Below are 22,261 nucleotides of genomic sequence, written 5' to 3'. Positions count from 1 at the left end.
ACACACCATCTCGAAAGCTGACATTAAACGATGTTCTTTGTGTACCTGAAATGAAACAAAACCTTATCTCCGTTTATCAATTCTGTATTACTAATAATGTTACTGTTGAGTTCTCACCAACTTCTTTTCTTGTGAAGGAACTGCTGACGGGGACTCCAATTCTTAGAGGCACACCGAAAAATGGAGTTTATGAATGGCCAACGTCGTCTCCAATCCTTGCGTTTGCGTCATCAGTTGCTTCTGCCATTGATTGGCATTCTCGTCTAGGACACCCTGCCAAAGCAATTCGTCAGTTCATTTTGTCTTCCAATAACATTAAGATGTCTTCAGATGTGTCTAGTGATGTCGTTAATTGTAATGCGTGTTCTATAAATAAAAGTCACAAATTGCCTTTTTCAAAGTCATCTCTGTGTTCCACTGAACCATTACAAATAATTTACTCCGATGTTTGGACATCTCCTGTTTACTCTTTCTGATTCCTACAAATACTATGTTATTTTCATTGATCACTATACCCGTTACACTTGGTTCTATCCGTTTCGCAATAAGTCTGATGTCAAGTCTACCTTTCTCAAATTCAAAGCTGTAGTTGAAAATTCTTTCTCCAAACAAATTAAACTTTTTTATTCAGATAATGGTGGGGAATATTTAGCTCTTACTTATGTGTTTGCCTCATTTGGAATTTCATTTCACACAACTCCTCCTCACACTCCTGAGCATAATGGGTTATCAGAACGCAAACATCGACACATTGTCGAAACCGGTTTAGCTCTATTATCTCATTCTTCAATGCCCACTAAATATTGGACCTATGCTTTTTCCACTGCGGTGTACTTAATTAACAGGCTGCCCACTAAAGTTTTGAACATGTCCTCACCTTATCTTCGCCTATTTCATCATTCTCCTAATTACTCTAAACTAAGGATATTCGGCTGCCTATGTTATCCTTGGTTGCGTCCATACTCAGCTCATAAATTAGATCCAAAATCGGCTCCATGTGTTTTTATTGGCTACTCTCTCACTCAAAGTGCTTATCATTGTTTAGATGTCAAAACGTCAAAAGTTTTTATCTCTCGTCATGTTCAATTTGTAGAATCTGTCTTCCCTTTTGCTCTCCAGTCCTCAGCGATTTCTGCGTCACCTGATTCCACTATGTCTTCCTGGCTTCCACCGACAGCATCAGTCATTCCAGTTCAGCCATCATATTCTTCATTTGCAGGTGCAGCTTCCAATCCTCCCTTGTCACCAGTTGGTAGTTCCTTTTTAAGACAAGAAATGCCTTCCACGGATGAACCTGTGCTTACTTCAACAACAAATCCACCGGCGCAAACAGCCACTTTGGGAGTCTCAAATTCTGTTGAAACCACTATTCCTGTGCCAGCAGTACAAAATCGACATTCCATGGTCACAAGGAGCAAAAACAATATTTCCAAGCCTATTAAAAAATATAGCTTGCATGCACAAGTTCAAACTTCTGATGATTATATTCCTAGAACTGTTTTGCAGGCTTTAAAAGATTCAAAATGGCGTAATGCATGTACTGAAGAATTCAATGCCTTGGTTAAAAATGGAACCTGGGTTCTTGTTCCTGCCACAGAAGCACCTAATTTAGTAGGCTGCAAATGGATATTTTGCATCAAACGAAACTCTGATGGAACAATGCAGCGCTACAAGGCTCGTCTTGTTGCCAAAGGTTTCAACCAAAGACCTGGAATAGATTACGCCGAAACATTCAGCCCGGTGGTTAAGCCTACTACTGTTCGTCTAATAATTAGTTTGGTGGTCATGCATGGATGGACTGTTAAGCAACTAGATGTAAATAACGCTTTTCTTCAAGGCCCCTTAACAGAAAAAGTGTATATGCAACAACCACAAGGTTTTCCAGACAGGGATAAGCCGACACATGTGTGTTTACTTAAGAAAGCTATTTACGGTCTCAAACAAGCTCCGCGAGCTTGGTATCAAGCCCTGAAACAATTTCTTCTTGACACTGGGTTCACTAACTCTATGTCAGACGCTTCATTATTTATTAAAATTTTAGACACTGACATCTTGATTTTCCTTGTCTATGTGGATGATATCATTGTTACAGGGAGCAATTCTAAGCAAATCTCTAACTATGTGCAGTTATTATCAAAGAAATTCTCCTTGAAAGATCTTGGTAGCCTCAACTACTTTTTGGGTATCGAACTTCTGCCCAATGCACATGGCATGTTATTATCACAAAAAAATACATCGAGGATCTCTTGAATGACACAAACATGGTGCAGGCTAAATCAGTCAAAACCCCTTTGTCTACAAGTGCAAAATTAACTGCAAATGGTGGTGAACAATTCACAGATTCAATGCAATACAGGAGGGTTATTGGAAGCTTACAGTACATTTTACTAACTCGTCCTGATGTCGCTTTCACAGTAAACAAGCTTTCTCAATTTGTTCATCAGCCCACAGTTGAACACTGGAATGCTGTCAAAAGGTTGTTTCGATACTTGGCTGGCACTTTGAATGAAGGGCTTCAAATCTACTCTTGTTCGACCAAGTCTCCAACTCTTATTACCTATTCCGACGCCGATTGGGGCGGTGATCGTGATTCCTTTTGCTCTACTGGTGCCTACGTTGTGTATTTTGGTCGGAACCCCATTTCTTGGAGCTCGAAGAAGCAACGATCAGTGGCACGTTCTTCTACAGAGGCAGAGTACAAATCCGTCGCAAATACTGCAGCAGAGCTGGCTTGGATCTGTCACTTGTTGTCTGAGCTTCAAATTACTCTCTCCGAATGTCCAATAATCTACTGTGACAACGTTGGAGCAACACAGCTGAGTGCTAACCCGGTATTTCATTCAAGGATGAAGCATGTTGCTCTTGATTATCATTTTATCAGAGATCGTGTTCAATCTGGAGCCTTGCGAGTTGCGCATATTGCCGGTGATGACCAAACGGCGGATGTTCTAACCAAGCCGTTGGCTGCATCACGATTTTTGGCGCTGAAGGACAAGCTAGGGATCCGGATCCGACCCGGCTCTAGCTTGAGGGAGGGTAAAGGCCCAGATCCGAAAACTAAATCATAATCAAATCAACACCTCTGATTTGGTCAAACATTATATGTATCTTTATGTATCCGGTGTATATTTTCCATATTTGTTTCCTGATTTATAGCTGATAGTTTAATACATATCTATATAAATATGTGTGATTACAATCAATAATAAAATCAATTTCAAAAAGGCTTACAATATTAACTTCCGATAAACTGGAAATTGATCTAATAAAATTCGATGTCTCCTCTTCTCGGATTGCTCTAAATGATCTTACACGTTTTGTGCTTAATAGCTCAAGCGTACAAATCTTACGCATCTGTCTCCAACTATCGCCGTAAGGGGCTAAAGCGATATCTTTGAAGTTATAAAAGATAATCTCCCCTGCAAGGAGAAAAGGCCTTTGGGAGAAAATGATGTCGTGAGTTTTCATTACTTGTTTGGCAGCTTCGGGCGAAGAAATGACAATATTGGAAATTTGGCCGAGCTTGAGATGCATTACAGGGCCATATTGGTTTGATAAATGTCTTAAACGGTGATGAGGGAGAGAGCCGAGGAGCTGATGCATGTTTCCTATTATTGGTAGCTTCCATGGCCCTGGAGCTAATTTTGCAGAGGAGTTTGTGGATATTCTTTGTAGAATAAAGATAAACAAGAGGAAAGTGAAGAAGGCTGGGAAAATGGGCAATTGTTGCAAATACTCCATTTTAGAGTAATAAGACTGTGCTTGGAAATGTTGAAAATATATCTCTACTTTCCTCTCTATATATAGAAAATCTCAAAAAGTGGAAAAGTTGACTTTTTACAGAAAAATATATATTTAAGAATACATAAATATTATAACATCCTTAATTATAAAAATATTTCAATAAATATAATTTTTAAAATACTGTTATTTACCACATTGAAAATCATATATACAATTCTGTGGATTATTTTAACAAGAGTTTCAACTAAAATATTTTTTAAGTAATTGTTAATTAATATTTCAACTAATATATATATATTATGTGAAGAAAAGATATTTAAATTGGAAGTGATAATGTAATATACTCTTTATTAAGTGAAGAAGAGTTCCGTTGGATACTCTTTATTTAAATTGTATGGAAGTATCTGTAAGTATTTTCTTGATATATATTAATTCCACATGCAACTCTGATTAAATATTTCATATTACGGAATCTATAAATACATTAAGAGCCCATTTGAAACAAATGAATTACATAAAATTTTATGGTATTCATTTGAAAATTTAAAATATTGTGTTTGGAGTGAAAAAAAATACAGATTTAAATTCCACGAATTGAATTCCATGGAATTGGATATGCCTAACTAAAACTCCTTTTTTATTTTATTTCCTTTTTTATTTTTGGAAAATTTCAAACCGGTGACATTTTTTTTTTCTTTTTGAAGTCTACTAATAATATTAGTTATTAGTGCCGTGAAACTATAAAATTGAGTATAAACAATTATTTTCAAATGCAATTAAAAATAATAATAATATTCTTAATATGTTTTTAGTTTCCAAATTAATTACTTAAATCAACAAAATTTTTTACATCAATTAAAAATAATTATCATGATGAATGTTATTGCTTATATAATTAATTAATTAGGGTGGGATATTAGTGTACTTATTTATATGAAATTTATTATTGATATTTTAACAAAAAATTACAAGTTATTATATTTTACATAATGAATATAATTAGTGTTTGTTATTAATTTTTGTTAAATTATTATGTAAAGGGTGCTATAAGGAATAAAAAAAAAAGAAATTTTCATTTAAGAATTTATTCTAAATATAATTTTGTGGAATTCAATTGAATTTCTTATTTTTAAATTGTAGCATACCAAACATGACAAATTCGTTTACAAATGAATTCTACTTGGAATTTATTTACAAATTCTTTTATTCTAAACGGGCTGTAAAAGTTATTAATACAACTGATTAATCCATAATCCTTAAAAATACCTTATTTGTAAAGAAAATAATTTTTTTTTTAATAAAAATTAAACATATGTGTATATAGTTGTAATCTATAATAAGACAGTGATATATTAAGATTACTAAGTGATATCCCTAATTGAAATTTAATTACAACTTCTAATTTAGATATTATTATAAAACTTACAAAATCTTACGTTGTATGGTCGATTTTGGTTTGGTCGATCACTATGTTGAGATGCGTACTCCAAAATCAACGACTACAATACTCTAAAAAATAGTATTAGGTAATTACAGTATTGAGGAAATAAAAATTGAAAAAGACTTCAATTAATAATTAAAAGAAAAAAAGGTACATGTGGTTCAAATTGATCCTGATCAAATGCCATTTCTGCATTTTAGGTTGAAATTTGAATTTTAGTATTTTATTTTTTCAACATTCACCCACCAACAAAAATAATTAAAGAAAAGGAAATTGAGATTTGGATAAATCAAGTTAATAATAATACGAAATCCATAAAACTAAATCAATAATAAGAAATGACAAACCAAATCTAACACGATATCTTAATATGTTGCAGGAAGAAAAATCAATTTTTTTGTGCTACTTAAGGAAATCCCTTCGCTACTTTATTTTGGGTAGATTTTTGCAATCCCAACCTATTAATATTTGCTTATTATACGCAGATAAAACTTATTTAAAGTTAGTATATGGTTCCCTTGTTGACCAAACCAACAAAAATTGTGATTCTTTAAAAATTGTTTCTACTTAAATTTATATTTTTCCTAATAAATTATTAGGATTATCACTAATTACGTAAAGTATTTTTTATTAATTTGATATATGCGTAGGACATAAAAAGATTCCGAATAAGTCATTCACATTATGAGTAGACTTTTTTTAGAAGTAATAATTTAAAATTTTGCCAATCGTGTGTAATTTGATTGGTTTCTCATTAGTGTGAGAAGAGGTCTTGAGTTGGAGTCCTTATAACCACAAGAGTTTTCATCAATTTGTTGAGTCGAATGAGGATTGCCCTGTTGTGTAATATATTGTTATTCAGTTCATTGAGCTGGCTTTGTAATGAATTAAAAAATAATTTTAAATTTTTTAATGGAAGACGGTAAAACTCTTTTAATGGTAGCTACGTGCCATTGTTTTGTCTATTCAACTATTACAATTGGCATTTTAGGATAGGAAATGCAAAAAAAATATGCCAAATATTATTATTAGACTTAAGAAAATAAATTATAATTAAGGTTGGTGTCTTGGTCACATCCATCTCTCTCTCTCTTGAACCATTATATGAACAACTTTATCCATCCATATTACTCTGGCCACTGGCTATTTATTTAAAACGTGCATATAATAGTAATGAAATAGTTTTTGAGGATCTATATGTAGTGACCTCTAGTTAATTACCTGATTTGATATATATATATATATATATATATTTTTTTTTCTTGCAAACTATTGGTATTTGGATCCTATTATCATCCTGTAAGGATATTTAGTGGGATCGAACTTGAGAATTCTTCTCACATGTCCAGCTTGTTTTGGCAACTGAGTCATAACCCGTAGGTTGATTTAATATCTTTTAAAGATTATGTTAATAATAATCAGAAATCTCGACCACAATCATGTTTCTTCTGCTCATTTTTTTCAAAATAATCTCCCAATAGTTTAAGAATGTTGGTTTTTGAAGGGAAATACCATTGGCTTACGAAGTGAAAATTAGTCGAAATTCCTGTGCAATATCAATATAATAATTTCAGTACAAAACGTAAATTAAGATGTATCTGTTGTATTATTGACCTTGACAATTTGGCTTAACATTATTCATGTGTTACATTAATTTAAGCATTTCGCTTTATCAAATAGTGGATATTCATGTATCAAATAAAGAAAATAAAGATAACGTCTATGTTCCTATTTCAATGGGAATATACTTGCGTAAACCGAATCCATGGTCCTACTTATAGATCAAATTAATGAAAATAAATTTAAGAAAAACTCTCCTTTCAATAAAAATTTATTTTTTATTAATTTGGTCCATAAGTAGGTACATAGACTGAATTTACGTAAGTCAATCTCATCGCAAAGCGCAAAACCTATGTATATATTTCAAGAAAAGATAACTAATGCTGCTCAAACTGTTGGATCTTTAAGCAGGGAAGCAACATAATCTTTTATAACATGAGAATTAGTGTATCCATCTTCATCTTTGTATATAACATCCATTGCACGCGTAAGATTCAGAACTCGCTCTAACAGAGGCATAGGAACTGGAGTTGGCTTTAGGCACTCCTCATTTATGTCTTTCCATGCATTTCTAATCTCTTTCCGAAACAATTTTTCTACCTCTTCCTCTGAACCACCATGTTGCTTTATGTAACATTCAACGGCCGAAGCCACTTGTTCTCTCTTTTGCTCAAACTATATAAATATATAAGTATACAATCAAAATATTAGACGCATTAAAATCATTATTGAAATATCATAGAATAAAATGTTAATTACCGTATGAGATGTTATATCGTCCATAAGTCTGCAAACAATAGTCGAAGCTCGAACAATCTTAGGATCATTAGATACCCATTCAAACGCATATTTGTTAGCTATTTCACCCATTCCAAAGAAGGAAGTTGTTGCGAGCAATGGATAAGAAGTAGTTATTGATGAAATGTCCATATATTCCTCCATTGTTGGAACATAGCCATTGTCGCGCCATTTGGACAACTCTTTTAAGCTAGGACATACAAAAAAATAAATGAAACATAAATAAAATTAGTATAACATAATAGATTCAACATATGAGCAGGCATGGCCACCGGTTTCGGTTTTAACCGGAACCGAACCGTACTGTAGACGAACCAAAATCGGACCGAAACCGACGGTTCATAATTTTGAACCAGAACCGGCGGTTTAAGGGCCGGTTAAGGTTCATGTGAATGTTAAAATATGAACCGGAACCGGATGCACAAAAAATTGTAGCTTAAAATTATTATAAAAAAATTTATTTGATTTGATTGTAGTTGATTTGATTTATGGTGAAAAAAAGTAAAATGGTACATAAGTTATAAAAAGTTGTGAAAAAAAAACACATTTTTTGACGTACTTTGTATAAAAAATGGTACATGAATAGTTGATTTATATAAAAAAATACTTTCAAGTGTACAAAAAAAGAGTGTAACAGATAGTTTTTGATATGATAGGTGTTTTTTATTTATTTCTTGGTAAATAAATTTTATTCATTTTTAATCATTTATTTATTTATTTACTGTAATTTACTAAATTATCCAAAAATATAGCTGTTATTTTTCTGTTATAAGGGACTATTTGGAAAACTAATAAATGAGAAACATGTATAAATATGATGAATTGATGATTTTTTATTTCACAATCAATTATATCCTAACTCTTCTCTTATTCTCAATCAAAATTCTCTCAAATTTTCATAGTTCATTATTTTTCTATTGCTTTATTTTCCTTAATATTCGAATTATCTATTGTTTATTTTTTATTTTCTTATATCCAATTTCAAATTCTTTTTCTAATTTCAAATTTTTCCATTCATAAATTTACTTCATTTGATTTTTTAAATAATTTTCTTAGTATTTGAAAATAATAATTTCCAACTCATTCCATTAATTTTATATTCCATTTATAATTTTTTATATTAGTAAATTATCAAAAATTGTAAATTTAATGTAATAATAGTTCTAAGTTACTTAATAGAGGTTTTTCTTTTAAATTTTATAATAATTCATTTAGTTAATAAAATTTAAACATTTTAAAATTATTATTTATTCATGAATTCGGAATCAAAATTTTATTATTTTTTTAAAAATTTACGTAATGCCGGAACCGAATCAGAACCGTAATTTGAACCGTCGATTCGCCGGAGCCGTGCTGGAACCGGAACCGGAGGTGTAAAGGTCGGTTCCGGTTTAAAATTTTAAACATCTCGAACCGGCGGTTCACTAAACCGGCCATGCCTACATATGAGTATTAAATGTTCAGTGTGAAAATAATTTCGATACCTTATAAAAATACCTTATTTGTAAAGAAAATAATTTTTTTTTTTATAAAAATTAAACATTTGTGTATATAGTGGTAATCTATAATAAAACAGTAATATATTAAGATTACAATAGATTTTAGTTTGGTCGATCACTATGTTGAGATGCGTAGTCCAAAATGAACGGCTACAATACTCTAAAAAAATAGTATTAGGTAATTACAGTATTGAGGGAATAAAAATTGAAAAAGACTTCAATTAATAAATAAAAGAAAAAAAGGTACATGTGATTCAAATTGATCCTGATCAAATGCCATTTCTGCATATTAAACACGTAGCGGACTGACTAATACATCCTAAAAAAATTCAAATTGAATTTTAGTATTTTATTTTTTCAACATTCACCCACCAACAAAATAATTAAAGAAAAGGAAATTAAGATTTACTTAAATCAAGCTTAATAATAACACGAAATCCATAAAACTATATCAATAATAAGTAATGACAAACCAAATCTAACACGATGTCTTAACACTATATCAATAATTATTTTGTGCTACTTAAGGAAAATCCCTTTGCTACTCTATTTGGGTAGATTTTGCAATCCCAACCTATTAATATTTGCTTATTACACGCGGATAAAACTTGTTTTTTAAAAAAATTGAACTTAGGGGAGAGGACGCTTCACCCATGCACCTTTCTTCTCGTCTTTGCCTCTGAAAAAGAGAAGTTACACTGTAGTTTCCACAACTACCCTTCTTTATGGGCCTAATGGAGAGAGCATAATTAGACTTAATCCAATGAGTCAGAGACAACGGTGATATAAACTATTAAAAAAAAAAAAAAAAAGAAATTCACACATAATTTAATCACTTTAATCCTCATTTTTCTAGCCTTTCGCTTTATTAAAATGCGTACATTTCTAAACACATGCAGATACACATACGATCCTATTGCTAAGTACAGGGGCTTTTTTCTCAGACTACAGGATCTTTAAGCAATGAAACAACATGAGAATTAGTGTATCCATCTTCATTTTTGTATATGACATCTATTGCACGAGTAAAATTGAGAACTCGCTCTAGCAGAGGCATAGAAACTGGAATTGGCTTTAGGCACTCCTCATTTATGTCTTTCCATGCATTTCCAATCTCTTTCCTAAACAATTTTTCTACCTCTTCCTCTGAACCACCATGTTGCTTTATGTAACATTGAAAGCTTGAAGCCACATGTTCTCTCTTTTGCTCAAACTATATAAATATATAATTATACAATCAAAATATTAGACGCATTAAATTTATTATTGAAATAGCTAGCATAGAATAAAATGTTAATTAACTCATGGGATACTATGTCATCTATAAGTCTGCCCACGATAGCAGAAGCTCGAATAATCTTAGGATCATTAGATACCCATTCAAAGGCATATTTATTAGCTATGCATTGGATAGCAAGAAAATGATAGTGAAATGTTCATATATTCTTCCATGCTTGGAACATAGCCGTTCTTGCACCACTTTGCTTGAGTTAAGTAGGCATGGAAACCATTTTCAACTAGGAATACATGTTCACAGAAAATTGAGGGAAGGTTGAATTGCAAAGGCAAGAAAATCAACTTTGAAAAGTTACTTACTGCTTCCTTTAAATAATGCATGCAATATAATCTCCCTTCTCTAATAAAAATTTCTTTAATTAATTTCATTGTAGTACATCTATTAATGTGCAAAAAAAACCTTTCATATACTCGGAGAGTGTCTTAATTGTGCAAAAAATAACTTTCATATACTCGGAGAGTGTCTTAATTTGCTTTAATATCGCACCTGAAAATTAAATAATCTCATCGAGTTACGGCATATTTGGAATTGTTATTGCTATAATAACTTAAGTAAACTCTCCCATCGTCCAAAGTAGCACTCCACCACTCTCTCTTGCATAAGGCAACTTTGTTGGCACTCCACCACTCACTTTAGCAATCTCCTCAGTTCTTTTCTTAGTCCTTCAAATTTTCCTTTTAATGATTGATTATGAATATTACCATATACTAATTTAATGGACAGAATCATACAGGATAAGGTGGGCCTATGACTCTTAGAGAATGTTTTTCGAAAAGAATATACAAACAAAAGTCTTAATACTAGTATCTATTCATAGATGATTTATCTCTCAAAATATTTTACAATCTGACAGAACACTTTGACACTAATACACACATACAACACATGTAGAGTTAGTCCTCACTTTATTTTTTTTATTAAATCACCGGTATCCGGACCCCATTATGAGGGAGCGTCTAATCCGGCCTAAGACTTACTCACCGTTAAGACTCTTTGCGTTTCGTTCCTCCTCGCAGTTGCATTTAGCGGGGATCGAACCAAAGAGCTCTTCTCATATTTCCAGCCAGCATTGTCTGGAATGGGAATCAAGTGTAGTGACAGCTTATTTTCGCAAGTGTACGAAATCGCTACAAGTAATATAGAGTGAGTAGAGTATCGTATTCACAGGGATTGTATACCAAGTACCAAAATTATGTTATCTTGTTATTATTTAAACGATAAATGAGGAAATTGTTTATAGAAATTAAATTCAACAAGTAAAAATAAGAAGTTAAGCAAGCAATTATTGATTAAAGAAATCAAGGAAGTAAAACTACTAGGGGTTTTGATTTCACTTAACTCTATCCAATTTATTTCATTAGTTCATTGATCAATTTAATTATTCAAGTAGGGGAAACAACCCAAAAATCACTAACAAGCTCTCCCGATGTATTGTTAGCTATTTTAACCCAGTCTAATTACCTATCTTCCAATAGCGCAATCAAACATGAATTAAATCATTAAGTTTTATGGTTTGTTTTGTGAATTCATAACCTAAGGTCATTAACTTATGAAAACCTCCCATGAGTCAAACCATATAGCTTCCGCATCAAGTTATTATTCTCATGTGTTTTATTAACCTTTTCATATCAAAGATCCTTCTTCCGATAGTGATAATTGAAATAAATCAATCTAGGGGAAAATTCTGCCTAGAAGCATTAAGTTCATTAATAAATCATAACTTGAATAAAGAAAAATAAATCTAATTACATAAATTGAAAAAGAGATTAAGCTACATCAAACCCCCTAGTATAAGAGTTTAGTTACACATAGTACTTAAATAAAACTCAACAATACTTGATAAATATTCCATAATCAATAAGATAATGAAAGAAATAAACAAGATTAAGAGTTAGAAATAAGAACTAGAGATAAATTGCTTGGATGGCTTCCTTGAATCTTTGCACAACTCTTGAATACTTAACTTTAAAAGAAAATAAAACTACCTGTAAAACTATAAGAAAAGAATTTTTGTGGAGTATGGAAAGAATGGAATTCCTGGATGCTCTTGGAGTGGTTCTTTCTCTTCCTTATATAGACTTCTTGGGGGAACAAGCCTTGTGTTTTAATGAGTAAAGTTCAACTTTGTGAGGTGGAAAAGTTGTAAATCAAGCCATGAATTGCTCTCAATTATGGTTTTCTCAATTGCACATGGTTGAACTTTGACTGGCATGTGAAGAAAGCATCCAAAGCATCTTGTAAAAATGGTAGAAATTGGTTGGCAACTTTTGACTCAAAATATAGAATTTTTGTATTGCACGGGCGTGTTGCCTGGCACTGCCTGGGGCGTGCCAGTCTTTGGAGGGTTAGAGGTTCTGACACGGGCCGTGTTCCTTAGCATGGCCTGGCAAGCTCACGCGCACGGGCGTGCTGTCTGGGCGTGCAGTCTCCTGGAAGTCTTATTGATAGCACGCACGGGCGTGCGGGGTAGCACGGCTTGGGGCGTGCATCTCTCTGGAAGTCTGAGGCATGTGATGCACGGGCGTGCGGGTTAGCACGGCTTGAACAGGTTAGCGCGCACGGGCGTGTTCTTTGGCACGGCTTGGGGCGTGCCAATTGTGTTTTGCTTCATTTTTGTTCTTTTCTTTGCAAAATCCTACAATTTTCTTTCCAATCAAGTGAGTTGTGTTTCAAGGAAGCTTTTGAATAAAAATATATCAATGTTACATAAAAACTAATTAAAAGTAATAGGAATTTAAATCAAAATTACAATAATAACACTATAAAAATCAACACTATCATGTAGTTCAATTTATGTTTCCAACAGTGAGGTGTTGCACGGAATGGGAATCAAGTGTAGTTCATTTTTTCTCCTATCTGTAGCGCCAAAAGTTTCAGACATGTCCAACTGATGAGCTTCCAGTCCATTGGGCAGTTTCCAATCAAAATGGTATAACAGATTTGCAAGTACAAGCTCAACAACAGCCAAACCATATGTCAAACCAGGACACATCCTTCTTCCAGAACCGAATGGAATAAATTCAAAGTCATTCCCTTTAAAATCAATAGAATTGTTCTGAAATCTCTCTGGATAAAATTTCTCAGCTTCATTCCAGTGACGACTGTCCCTTCCAATTGCCCACGCATTAATAATGACTTTGGTGTTGATTGGTACTTCATACCCATCGATCTCCACTGCCTCTAGGCATTCTCTTGGAGCGAGTAAAGGAGCTGGAGGATGTAATCTCAAAGTTTCTTTAATAACTAATTTTAGGTACTTCAATTCATCAAATCTTGTTTCATCTATATTTTCTTTTTGATTAAAAACCTGCCTTATCTCTTCTTGCGCTTTTTTCATCACTCTTGAATCTTTTACCATTTCTGACATTGCCCATTCAATTACTGTAGCAGACGTTTCGGTTCCAGCCAGGAACATGTCCTAAACAATAATAATTAGACTTTAGTATATATAAATATAATCACTCAAGCCTAAAATCTCATATCTGTAATAATTAAAAAATGGCCATATAGTAACTGCACTCACCAGCATGACTGCTTTTATATTTTCTATGCTCAGGGGGAATTCAAGGCTATCACCACACTGAAGATTCAAAAGAACATCAACAAGATCATCTTCTTTGCCGTGAGAATTGCTTCTACCCAATCTCTTATTTTCTCTATGTTCATTGATTATGTTTTCAAGCATTATATCCGCTTCTTGATGCAACTTCTCTATTTTACTCCTCATCCCAATAATTCCATGAAGAAATTTAACAGAAGGGAAAATATCAGCAGCACTAAAACCGTCCAACACCAGCACAATTTTATGCACAAGTGGCAAGAAAGCTTCGTGGCGTTCCGAAACCTTACCAAATGCAGACCTTAAAGTAATGGCGTTGGATAAAGATAACACCATCTTACTTATATTAACTTCCGATAAACTGGAAATTGATCTAATAAAATTTGATGTCTCCTCTTCTCGGATTGCTCTAAATGTGTTAGGACCGCGCGTACCATCCAATCCCGAATTAGTATGATATTGTCCGCTTTGGGCCAAGCCCTCACGGATTTGTTTTTGGGCATCTCCCAAAAGGCCTCATACTAATGGGTTGGGTTTGAACCATTATATTTTGGTTCCTCTTCTCACATTTTTCCGATGTGGGACTTGGGAGGATATCCCAACAAACCTCCTCTCCAACCAAGGACCACACAAATCGTGACCTCCCCTCCAGGGATAATCTGCCCACCATCTTGTACCGCCGCTACAACTTTGCGGGACACGCAGCCCGACCTCCTCTTGTCGGGAAGACTTTCGACACAAGGCACCACTTGCAGATCTTCTTCTGGTTTTGGTCCTGTTGTTACAATGTCACACCGAGATTTTCTCACACTGCGCAGTCCGCTGTTCACACCCGCTCCGAACTTGGGCTCTGATACCACTTGTTAGGACCGCGCGTACCATCCAATCCCGAATTAGTATGATATTGTCCGCTTTGGGCCAAGCCCTCACGGATTTGTTTTTGGGCACCTCCCAAAAGGCCTCATACTAATGGGTTGGGTTTGAACCATTATATTTTGGTTCCTCTTCTCACATTTTTCCGATGTGGGACTTGGGAGGATATCCCAACAAAATGATCTTACGCGTTTTGTGCTTAATAGCTCAAGCGTACAAATCTTACGCATCTGTCTCCAACTATCGCCGTAAGGGGCTAAAGCGATGTCTTTGAAGTTATAAAAGATAATCTCCGCTGCAAGGAGAAAAGGCCTTTGGGAGAAAATCATGTCGTGAGTTTTCATTACTTGTTTGGCAGCTTCGGGCGAAGAAATGACAATATTGGAAATTTGGCCGAGCTTGAGAAGCATTACAGGGCCGTATTGGTTTGATAAATGTCTTAAATGGTGATGGGGGAGAGAGCCGAGGAGCTGATGCATGTTTCCTATTATTGGTAGCTTCCATGGCCCTGGGGCTAATTTTGCAGAGGAGTTTGTGGGTATTCTTTGTAGAATAAAGATGAACAAGAGGAAAGTGAACAAGGCTGGGAAAATGGGCAATTGTTGCAAATACTCCATTTTAGAGTAAAAAGACTCTGTGCTTGGAAAAGTTGAAAATATATCTCTACTTTCCTCTCTATATATAGAAAATCTCAAAAAGTGGAAAAGTTTACTTTTTATAGAAAAATATATATTTAAAAATACATAAATATTATAACATCCTTAATTATAGAAAAGTCTAGTTATTATTACTGTGAAACTATAAAAATTAAGTATCAACAATTATTTTCAAATGGAATTAAAAAAAATAATAATATTCTTAATTTTTTTTAGTTTTCAAATTAATTACTTAAATCAGAAAAAATTAAAAATAATTATCACAATGAATGTTACTGTTTATATAATTAATTAATTAGCATGGAATATTAGTGTACTTATTTATATGAAATTTATTATTTATATTTTAATAAAAAATTACAAGTTATTATATTGTACATAATAAATATAATTAGTGTTTGTTATTTATTTTTGTTAAATTATTATATCAAGGGTGCTATAAGGAATAAAAAAAAAGAAATTTTCAGTTAAGAATTTATTCTAAACATAATTTTGTGGAATTCAATTGAATTTCTTATTTTAAATTGTAGCATACCAAACATGAAAAATTCGTTTACAAATGAATTCTACTTGAAATTTATTTACAAATAAATTCTACAACCATGATTCATTTGTTCCAAACAGGTCGTAAAAGTTATTAATAGAACTGATTAATCCATAATCCTTAAAAATACCTTATTTGTAAAGAAAATAATTTTTTTTTTCAAAAATTAAACATATGTGTATATAGTGGTAATCTATAATAAAACAGTGATATATTAAGATTACTAAGTGATATCCCTAATTGAAATTTAATTACAACTTCATATTTAGATATTATTATAAAACTTACAAAATCTTACGTTGTATGATGAGTGTTATATAATATTATTCTTAATTATTAAATATGTTGTATGATGAGTTTTTAATTTAAACAATAAATCTTACCTTGTACAATAGGAACCCATGAGATTTTGAAAACCTAGTTAATGATATTTTAAGCTCTTAATTGTTGAACATAAATTCATCGTGGTCAAAATAAATGAGCTTTTGAAAATGGGGATAATAATAATAATATCAAACTATTGGTTATTGGAGTCAATGAAGTGATGATGAAGGTTTTATCATTCTTGTGGATGAAGAAATTTGTGTAATGGGAGCTACAAGGAAATGTTGCGAATGTGAATTATGTGAATGATGTGCTTTCCATCCTAATAAAGCCAAATTGGGGGGTTGGTGGCCAAGGTTTAAAAAGAGCTAAAAATTGGGTTTATGGTTCCAGTTCTGATCTTATACGTAGCTAACCAAATTAGTCTTTTATGTTCAGGAGAGGTGATTTGGTTCGATACTGAACCGATTTTTATAGTGTTTGGTCCGATCTGTACAACTCATTTAGTCAGACTGAACCAATTTGATCCGGTTCAGCTAAACCAAATGCTGACCCCTCAGAGCTAAGCGACAAAGTTGATTGTTTGTGCATAATTGTGATTAGAAATTTGTAATCAAGTGGAAGATGTGACTAAAAAGGAGTTTCAAAAACCCAAATTCATTAGCTCAGGAGATTGATTTACATATATAAATCACCATAAAACTGTTGTGAACGTGATGATGGATGTTGGTTAAACTATTGTTATACATCCCAAAAAATTATATCTTAACACTATATCAAGCTTAATAATAATACGAAATCCATAAAACTATATCAATAATAAGTAATGACAAACCAAATCTAACACGATATCTTAACACTATATCAATAATAATTTTGTGCTACTTAAGGAAAATCCCTTTGCTACTCTATTTGGGTAGATTTTGCAATCCCAACCTATTAGTATTTGCTTATTATAAGCTGATAAAGCTTGTTTAAAGTTAGTATATGGTTCTCTTGTTCACCAAACCAACGAAAATATAGATTCTTTAAAAATTGTTTCTACTTACTTTATATTTTCCCTAATAAATTATTAGGAATATCACGGATTACGTAAAATAATTTTTATTAGTTTGATATATGGGCAGGACATCAAAGGATTCCGAGTATGTCATTCTCATCATGAGTAGACTTTTCTTAGAAATAATAATTCTAAAATTTTGCCAACCATGTATAATTTGATTGGTTTTCTCATTGGTGTGAGGAGTGAGAGGTTTTCAGTCGGGGTCCTCATAATCATAAGAGTTTTCATAAATTTGGTGTGTCGAAGGAGGGCTGCCCTGTTGTTTAGCCTATTATTATTTCAGTTTATTGAGTCAGCTTTGTAATGAATTAAAAAATAATTTTAAATTTTTTAATGGAAGAGGTAAAACTCTTTTAATGGTAGCTACGTGCCGTTGTTTTGTCTATTTAACTATTACAATTGGCATTTTAGGAGGAAATGAAAAAAATTATGCCAAATATTATTATTAGACTTAAGAAAATAAATTATAATTAAGGTTGGTGTTTTGGTCACATCCATCTCTTTCTCTCGAACCATTATATGAACAACTTTATCACTTCATGTTACTCTGGGCCACTGGTTATTTATTTAAAACGTGCATATAGTAGTAATGAAACAGTATTTGAGGATCTATATGTAATGACCTCTGGTTAATCACCTGATTTGATATATTTTTTTTGGTGCAAACTAACGGTATCCGGATTCTATTACCATCCTGCAAGTGCATTTAGTAAGATCGAACCTGATATATAGTTCTTCTTATATGTCCAGCTTGCGTTGCTAACTGAGTCATAATTCGTAGGTTGATTTAATATCTTTTAAAGATTATGTTAATAATAATCAGAAATCTCGACCAGAATCATGTTTCTTCTGCTCATTTTTTTCAAATAATCGCCCAATAGTTAAGAATATTGGTTTTTGAAGGGAAATACCATTGGCTTACGAAGTGAAAATTAGTCGAAATTCCTGTGCAATATCAGTATAATAATTTCAATACAAAACGTAAATTAAGATGAATCTGTTATATTATTGACCATGACAAATCGCCTTAACATTATTCACGTGTTACATTAATTTAAGCATTTCGCTTTATCAAATACGTGGATTTCCATGTATCAAATAAAGAAAATAAAGATAACATCTATTATCTTATTTCCACGGAAATATATTTGCTTAGATCGAGTCTATAGTCCTGCCTATAGATCAAATTAATGAAAATAAATTTAAGAAATACTCTAATTTCAAGAAAAATTCATTTTTCATTAGTTTGTTCCATAAGCAGGTACATAGACTGAGTCTAGCTAAGTCAATCCCATCGCAAAGCGCAAAGACCTATGTATATATTTCAAGAAAAGATAACTAATGCTGCTCAAACTGCTGGATCTTTAAGCAGGGAAGCAACATAATCTTTTATAACATGAGAATTAGTGTATCCATCTTCATCTTTGTATATAACATCCATTGCACGCGTAAGATTCAGAACTCGCTCTAACAGAGGCACAGGAACTGGAGTTGGCTTTAGGCACTCCTCATTTATGTCTTTCCATCCATTTCCAATCTCTTTCCGAAACAATTTTTCTACCTCTTCCTCTGAACCACCATGTTGCTTTATGTAACATTCAAAGGCCGAAGCCACGTGTTCTCTTTTTTGCTCAAACTATATAAATATATAATTATGCACTCAAACTATTAGACGCATTAAAATCATTATTGAAATATCATAGAATAAAATGTTAATTACCGTATGAGATGTTATATCGTCCATAAGTCTGCAAACAGTAGCCGAAGCTCGAACAATCTTAGGATCATTAGATACCCATTCAAACGCATATTTGTTAGCTATTTCACCCATTCCGAATAAGGAAGTTGTTGCGAGCAATGGATAACAAGTAGTTATTAATGAAAGGTCCATATATTCCTCCATTGTTGGAACATACCCATTGTCGCGCCATTTGGCTTCAGCTAAATAAGATCGGACAACTCTTTTAAGCTAGGACATACAAAAAAATAAATGAAACATAAATAAAATTAGTATAACATAATAGATTCAATTGCAAAGGCATGAAAACCAACTTTCGAAGATTCAATTGCAAAGGCATGAAAACCAACTTTCGAAGATTACTTACTGCTTCTTTCAAATAATGCAAGCAATATAATCTCCCTTCTTTAGTAACAAATTCTTCGATTTCATTATAGACATCTATTACTGTATTAAAAATAATTTTCATGTACTCTGGAAGTGTATCCTTTTCCTTAATATTCCACCTGAAACTTAAAAAATCTCATCGAGTTAGGATATGTTTGGAATTATTATTAATAACAGGCTTTAGGCCAAAATAAATTTTAGTTTATTAGCCTATGAATGTAATAACATGTTACAATATAGTTTTTTTATGAGTTTAAAACTAATTCGCAAAAGAGCTTGTGCTCAAAACTTTTATTGTAAAAATTTATAATTCATTGGCTGATAAAATCCTTAACTATTAATTACTTGTTATAAATCTGACAATATATAGCAATAATATCAAATTAACTCTTATTTAAACATTGAGCCAAAAACATAATAAATTGACATGGCCGCGGAACTGTTTTGAGCCAAAAACAAATTGTAATTAAACTAAAACAGGTTACGAATTGATAGTTAAAGGGCTTATTCAAATTTAAAATTTTAAAAATTTCGAACATAATAAATTAGATGATAAATTAATTAAGTAGTTAAATTAATGAGTTAACCTCTGGATGGCTTCGGTAAGGATCTCTAGTTCTGCACATGTACCATAGTTGTCAAAAGTATCATCGAGTAGCGATAAAGTGGCTATGACTCTTGTCATCATCCTTCTTCCAAATGAATGTTTGGGTTCAAAATAAATTCCCATGATCCAAAAGTAGCACTCCACCACTCTATCTCTTACATAAGGCAGCTTTGTTGGTACGTCCAAGTTTTTCCACCACCTGAATCACAAGTTCGCTTCAAGGTCAATCTTTCCTAAATCTCAATAGAATAATTTACTTGTAAGCATATGTCACATACACGGCGAATTTACTTGAACTTACTCAGAGACGCCACGTAGTTCCTTCTGATGTAGTTGTTGTAACCTGTTGAAATCTAACTTCGCAAACTTTAGTAATGTACTATTGTGTGATTTCTCCCGTTTATAGACTTCAATATAATGCCTTGCCTCTAACCTTGGCAAACATTTGCGGATGGGTCGATTGAGGGCATGGCTAACTTCATTTGCGAGGTCAGAACTTAATTGAGGTAATAGTAATTGGAGGTTTGTGGTGGTGAAATCTATGGCTTCATCTAAGATGTCTTCCCCTTGAATGCCAAGATGTGCTGCCTCGTATAAACTAAGCATACCCATTACATCATGAGTTAAGGATTCTTTGAACTTTCCTTCACCATCTTTAAATTTTTCAAAGATATCTGCAAAATAAATAACAAGAGACTCATGGATCGGATATGCCCTGAATTGATATCTTTCATTTTAAATGTTCCCCATGTACCTGTATTTCTTCCAAAAACAGAAAAACAAGATTTCTTACCACATGAAACCTTAATGCCGTGCTGTCTAAGCAAACGAAATTGAAGAGCAACAGTGTAAAGATCATTGCTGTCAGTAACGCAGTGATGATGATGAAGTTTTTCCAATGCGTTTTCTATCTCACTAGTAAAATGATAACCAATGCCTAAGCGTAGGACTGCATCAATCAAAGCCAAATTTGGGCTACCCTCACTTAACAATCTCCTCACTTCTTCTCTTAGTCCTTCAAATTGTTCTTCACTTGAAATAATGCCAATTTTCTGCTGAATCAAAAGATACAAACGAATTAATCCCATCTAAAACGCGAGCTAACACGACAAAATGATACGCATAAAACAGCCATGTAGAAGAAATTAATACTTAACCTCGGAGTCTGAATCATGACGTGTGAAGAAATGATCCTCCCAAATTTTTGGATGATAATTAGCAGAAGATCGTCTAACTTCAGATGTAGGAACTGCTGAAACTTGAGCAGACATATTTTGCTTACTTCTATGTTTTATTATATTTTGCTTGTGTTAGCCAAACGGCTCCCACACGCCTTAGTATTTATAGGGAAAATGTCTTTAACTTGTGTACTTGTGTTTGAGTATGAATCCAATGACAATCTTATTCTTGTATTAAACGAAATTAAACTTCGGATGAAATTTTTTATTGTCTTCATAACAAATTTCAGGTTAACAATTAAATTCTTTTTTATATTTTTATTGAAATAAATCCTTCTAGGTATAGGACAAGCTTTAGAAAATAGCTTACCTCAAGTCAAGAGTTTTTTTTTTTTTTTTTTTTTTCTTTTTACATAATCAGAAAGGGTAATTCCTCTTGGTACGTGAATATATAGTTCAAAGTTTATTTTTTAAAGATACATTTTGATTTGGGCTTATTTCAGTTTATCTCAGTTTATCATTTCTAATTAATTTTGGTCACTTAAAAATTTCTAAACTAGTATTTGTATAACAGTAGAATCGACTTGCTCGTTAAATAGAATTTTTAGTAAGTGGATAACCACGTGGAAGACACGTTGTATTTTATTATTATTATTAAAGATTTGAAATATCCCTCTCCTAGTTGGCTACGGAGCCCTAGAATAGTATTGCATTATAAGAAAATAACATTTACTTGAATAATTTAGTGATGTGGAAAATAATTATGGTTTTTTAGACAATATGTTTGTCTTGTTAGAGTTGGAATTGACACATAATTAAAATATTTGTAATAAAAATAAAACGTTATGTTAAGAAAACAATATATTTAACCCTACAATCAAATAATTTTAGATTTGGTCCTGCCAATGTAAGGATCCAAACTTGGCCATTCAATCTCAACCTCCAATAAACCTTGTCTATAAGGGCTTAGGTAGGAATGAATAAAAAATCACA

The 22,261-nt window shown here is 32.6% G+C and overlaps 2 protein-coding genes and 1 pseudogene across 2 annotated transcripts; all 3 read right to left on the bottom strand.

The window, feature by feature from the left end:
- Positions 1 to 7,132: 7,132 nt before the first annotated feature.
- LOC149495023 (alpha-copaene synthase-like) lies at positions 7,133 to 7,687 on the bottom strand. The gene is made up of 2 exons (XM_089724488.1): positions 7,505 to 7,687; positions 7,133 to 7,420 (listed from the first exon to the last, which is right to left on the bottom strand). Exons 1-2 carry the CDS (start codon positions 7,685 to 7,687, stop codon positions 7,133 to 7,135), a joined length of 471 nt encoding a protein of 156 aa, XP_089580614.1.
- Positions 7,688 to 13,130: 5,443 nt separating this feature from the next.
- LOC149495022 (desmethyl-deoxy-podophyllotoxin synthase pseudogene) lies at positions 13,131 to 15,388 on the bottom strand (annotated as a pseudogene).
- A 2,992-nt stretch (positions 15,389 to 18,380) lies between these two features.
- Positions 18,381 to 21,384, bottom strand: LOC105633241 (alpha-copaene synthase). The gene is made up of 7 exons (XM_089724183.1): positions 21,248 to 21,384; positions 20,884 to 21,142; positions 20,392 to 20,764; positions 20,071 to 20,289; positions 19,464 to 19,602; positions 19,079 to 19,327; positions 18,381 to 18,994 (listed from the first exon to the last, which is right to left on the bottom strand). Exons 1-7 carry the CDS (start codon positions 21,359 to 21,361, stop codon positions 18,707 to 18,709), a joined length of 1,641 nt encoding a protein of 546 aa, XP_089580309.1. The 5' UTR covers positions 21,362 to 21,384; the 3' UTR covers positions 18,381 to 18,706.
- Positions 21,385 to 22,261: the final 877 nt, after the last annotated feature.

Source organism: Jatropha curcas, chromosome 7 (genome assembly GCF_041381405.1).
Source record: "Jatropha curcas cultivar XTBG-Jc1 chromosome 7, XTBG_Jcur_1.0, whole genome shotgun sequence".
NCBI classification, from domain to species: domain Eukaryota; kingdom Viridiplantae; phylum Streptophyta; class Magnoliopsida; order Malpighiales; family Euphorbiaceae; genus Jatropha; species Jatropha curcas.
This window is presented reverse-complemented; position numbering and strand designations above follow the sequence as displayed.

What these genes read in the sequence shown, in the direction of transcription:
- LOC149495023 (XM_089724488.1), bottom strand. Translation starts at nt 7,687, where the DNA reads ATGGAGGAATATATGGACATTTCATCAATAACTACTTCTTATCCATTG. An exon ending in ACGATATAACATCTCATACG is followed by an intron (nt 7,421 to 7,504) that starts GTAATTAACATT and finishes ATATTTATATAG; the next exon opens with TTTGAGCAAAAGAGAGAACA.
- LOC105633241 (XM_089724183.1), bottom strand. Translation starts at nt 21,361, where the DNA reads ATGTCTGCTCAAGTTTCAGCAGTTCCTACATCTGAAGTTAGACGATCT. An exon ending in GTCATGATTCAGACTCCGAG is followed by an intron (nt 21,143 to 21,247) that starts GTTAAGTATTAA and finishes TTGATTCAGCAG; the next exon opens with AAAATTGGCATTATTTCAAG. An exon ending in TGCATTATTTGAAAGAAGCA is followed by an intron (nt 19,328 to 19,463) that starts GTAAGTAATCTT and finishes TGTATGTCCTAG; the next exon opens with CTTAAAAGAGTTGTCCGATC.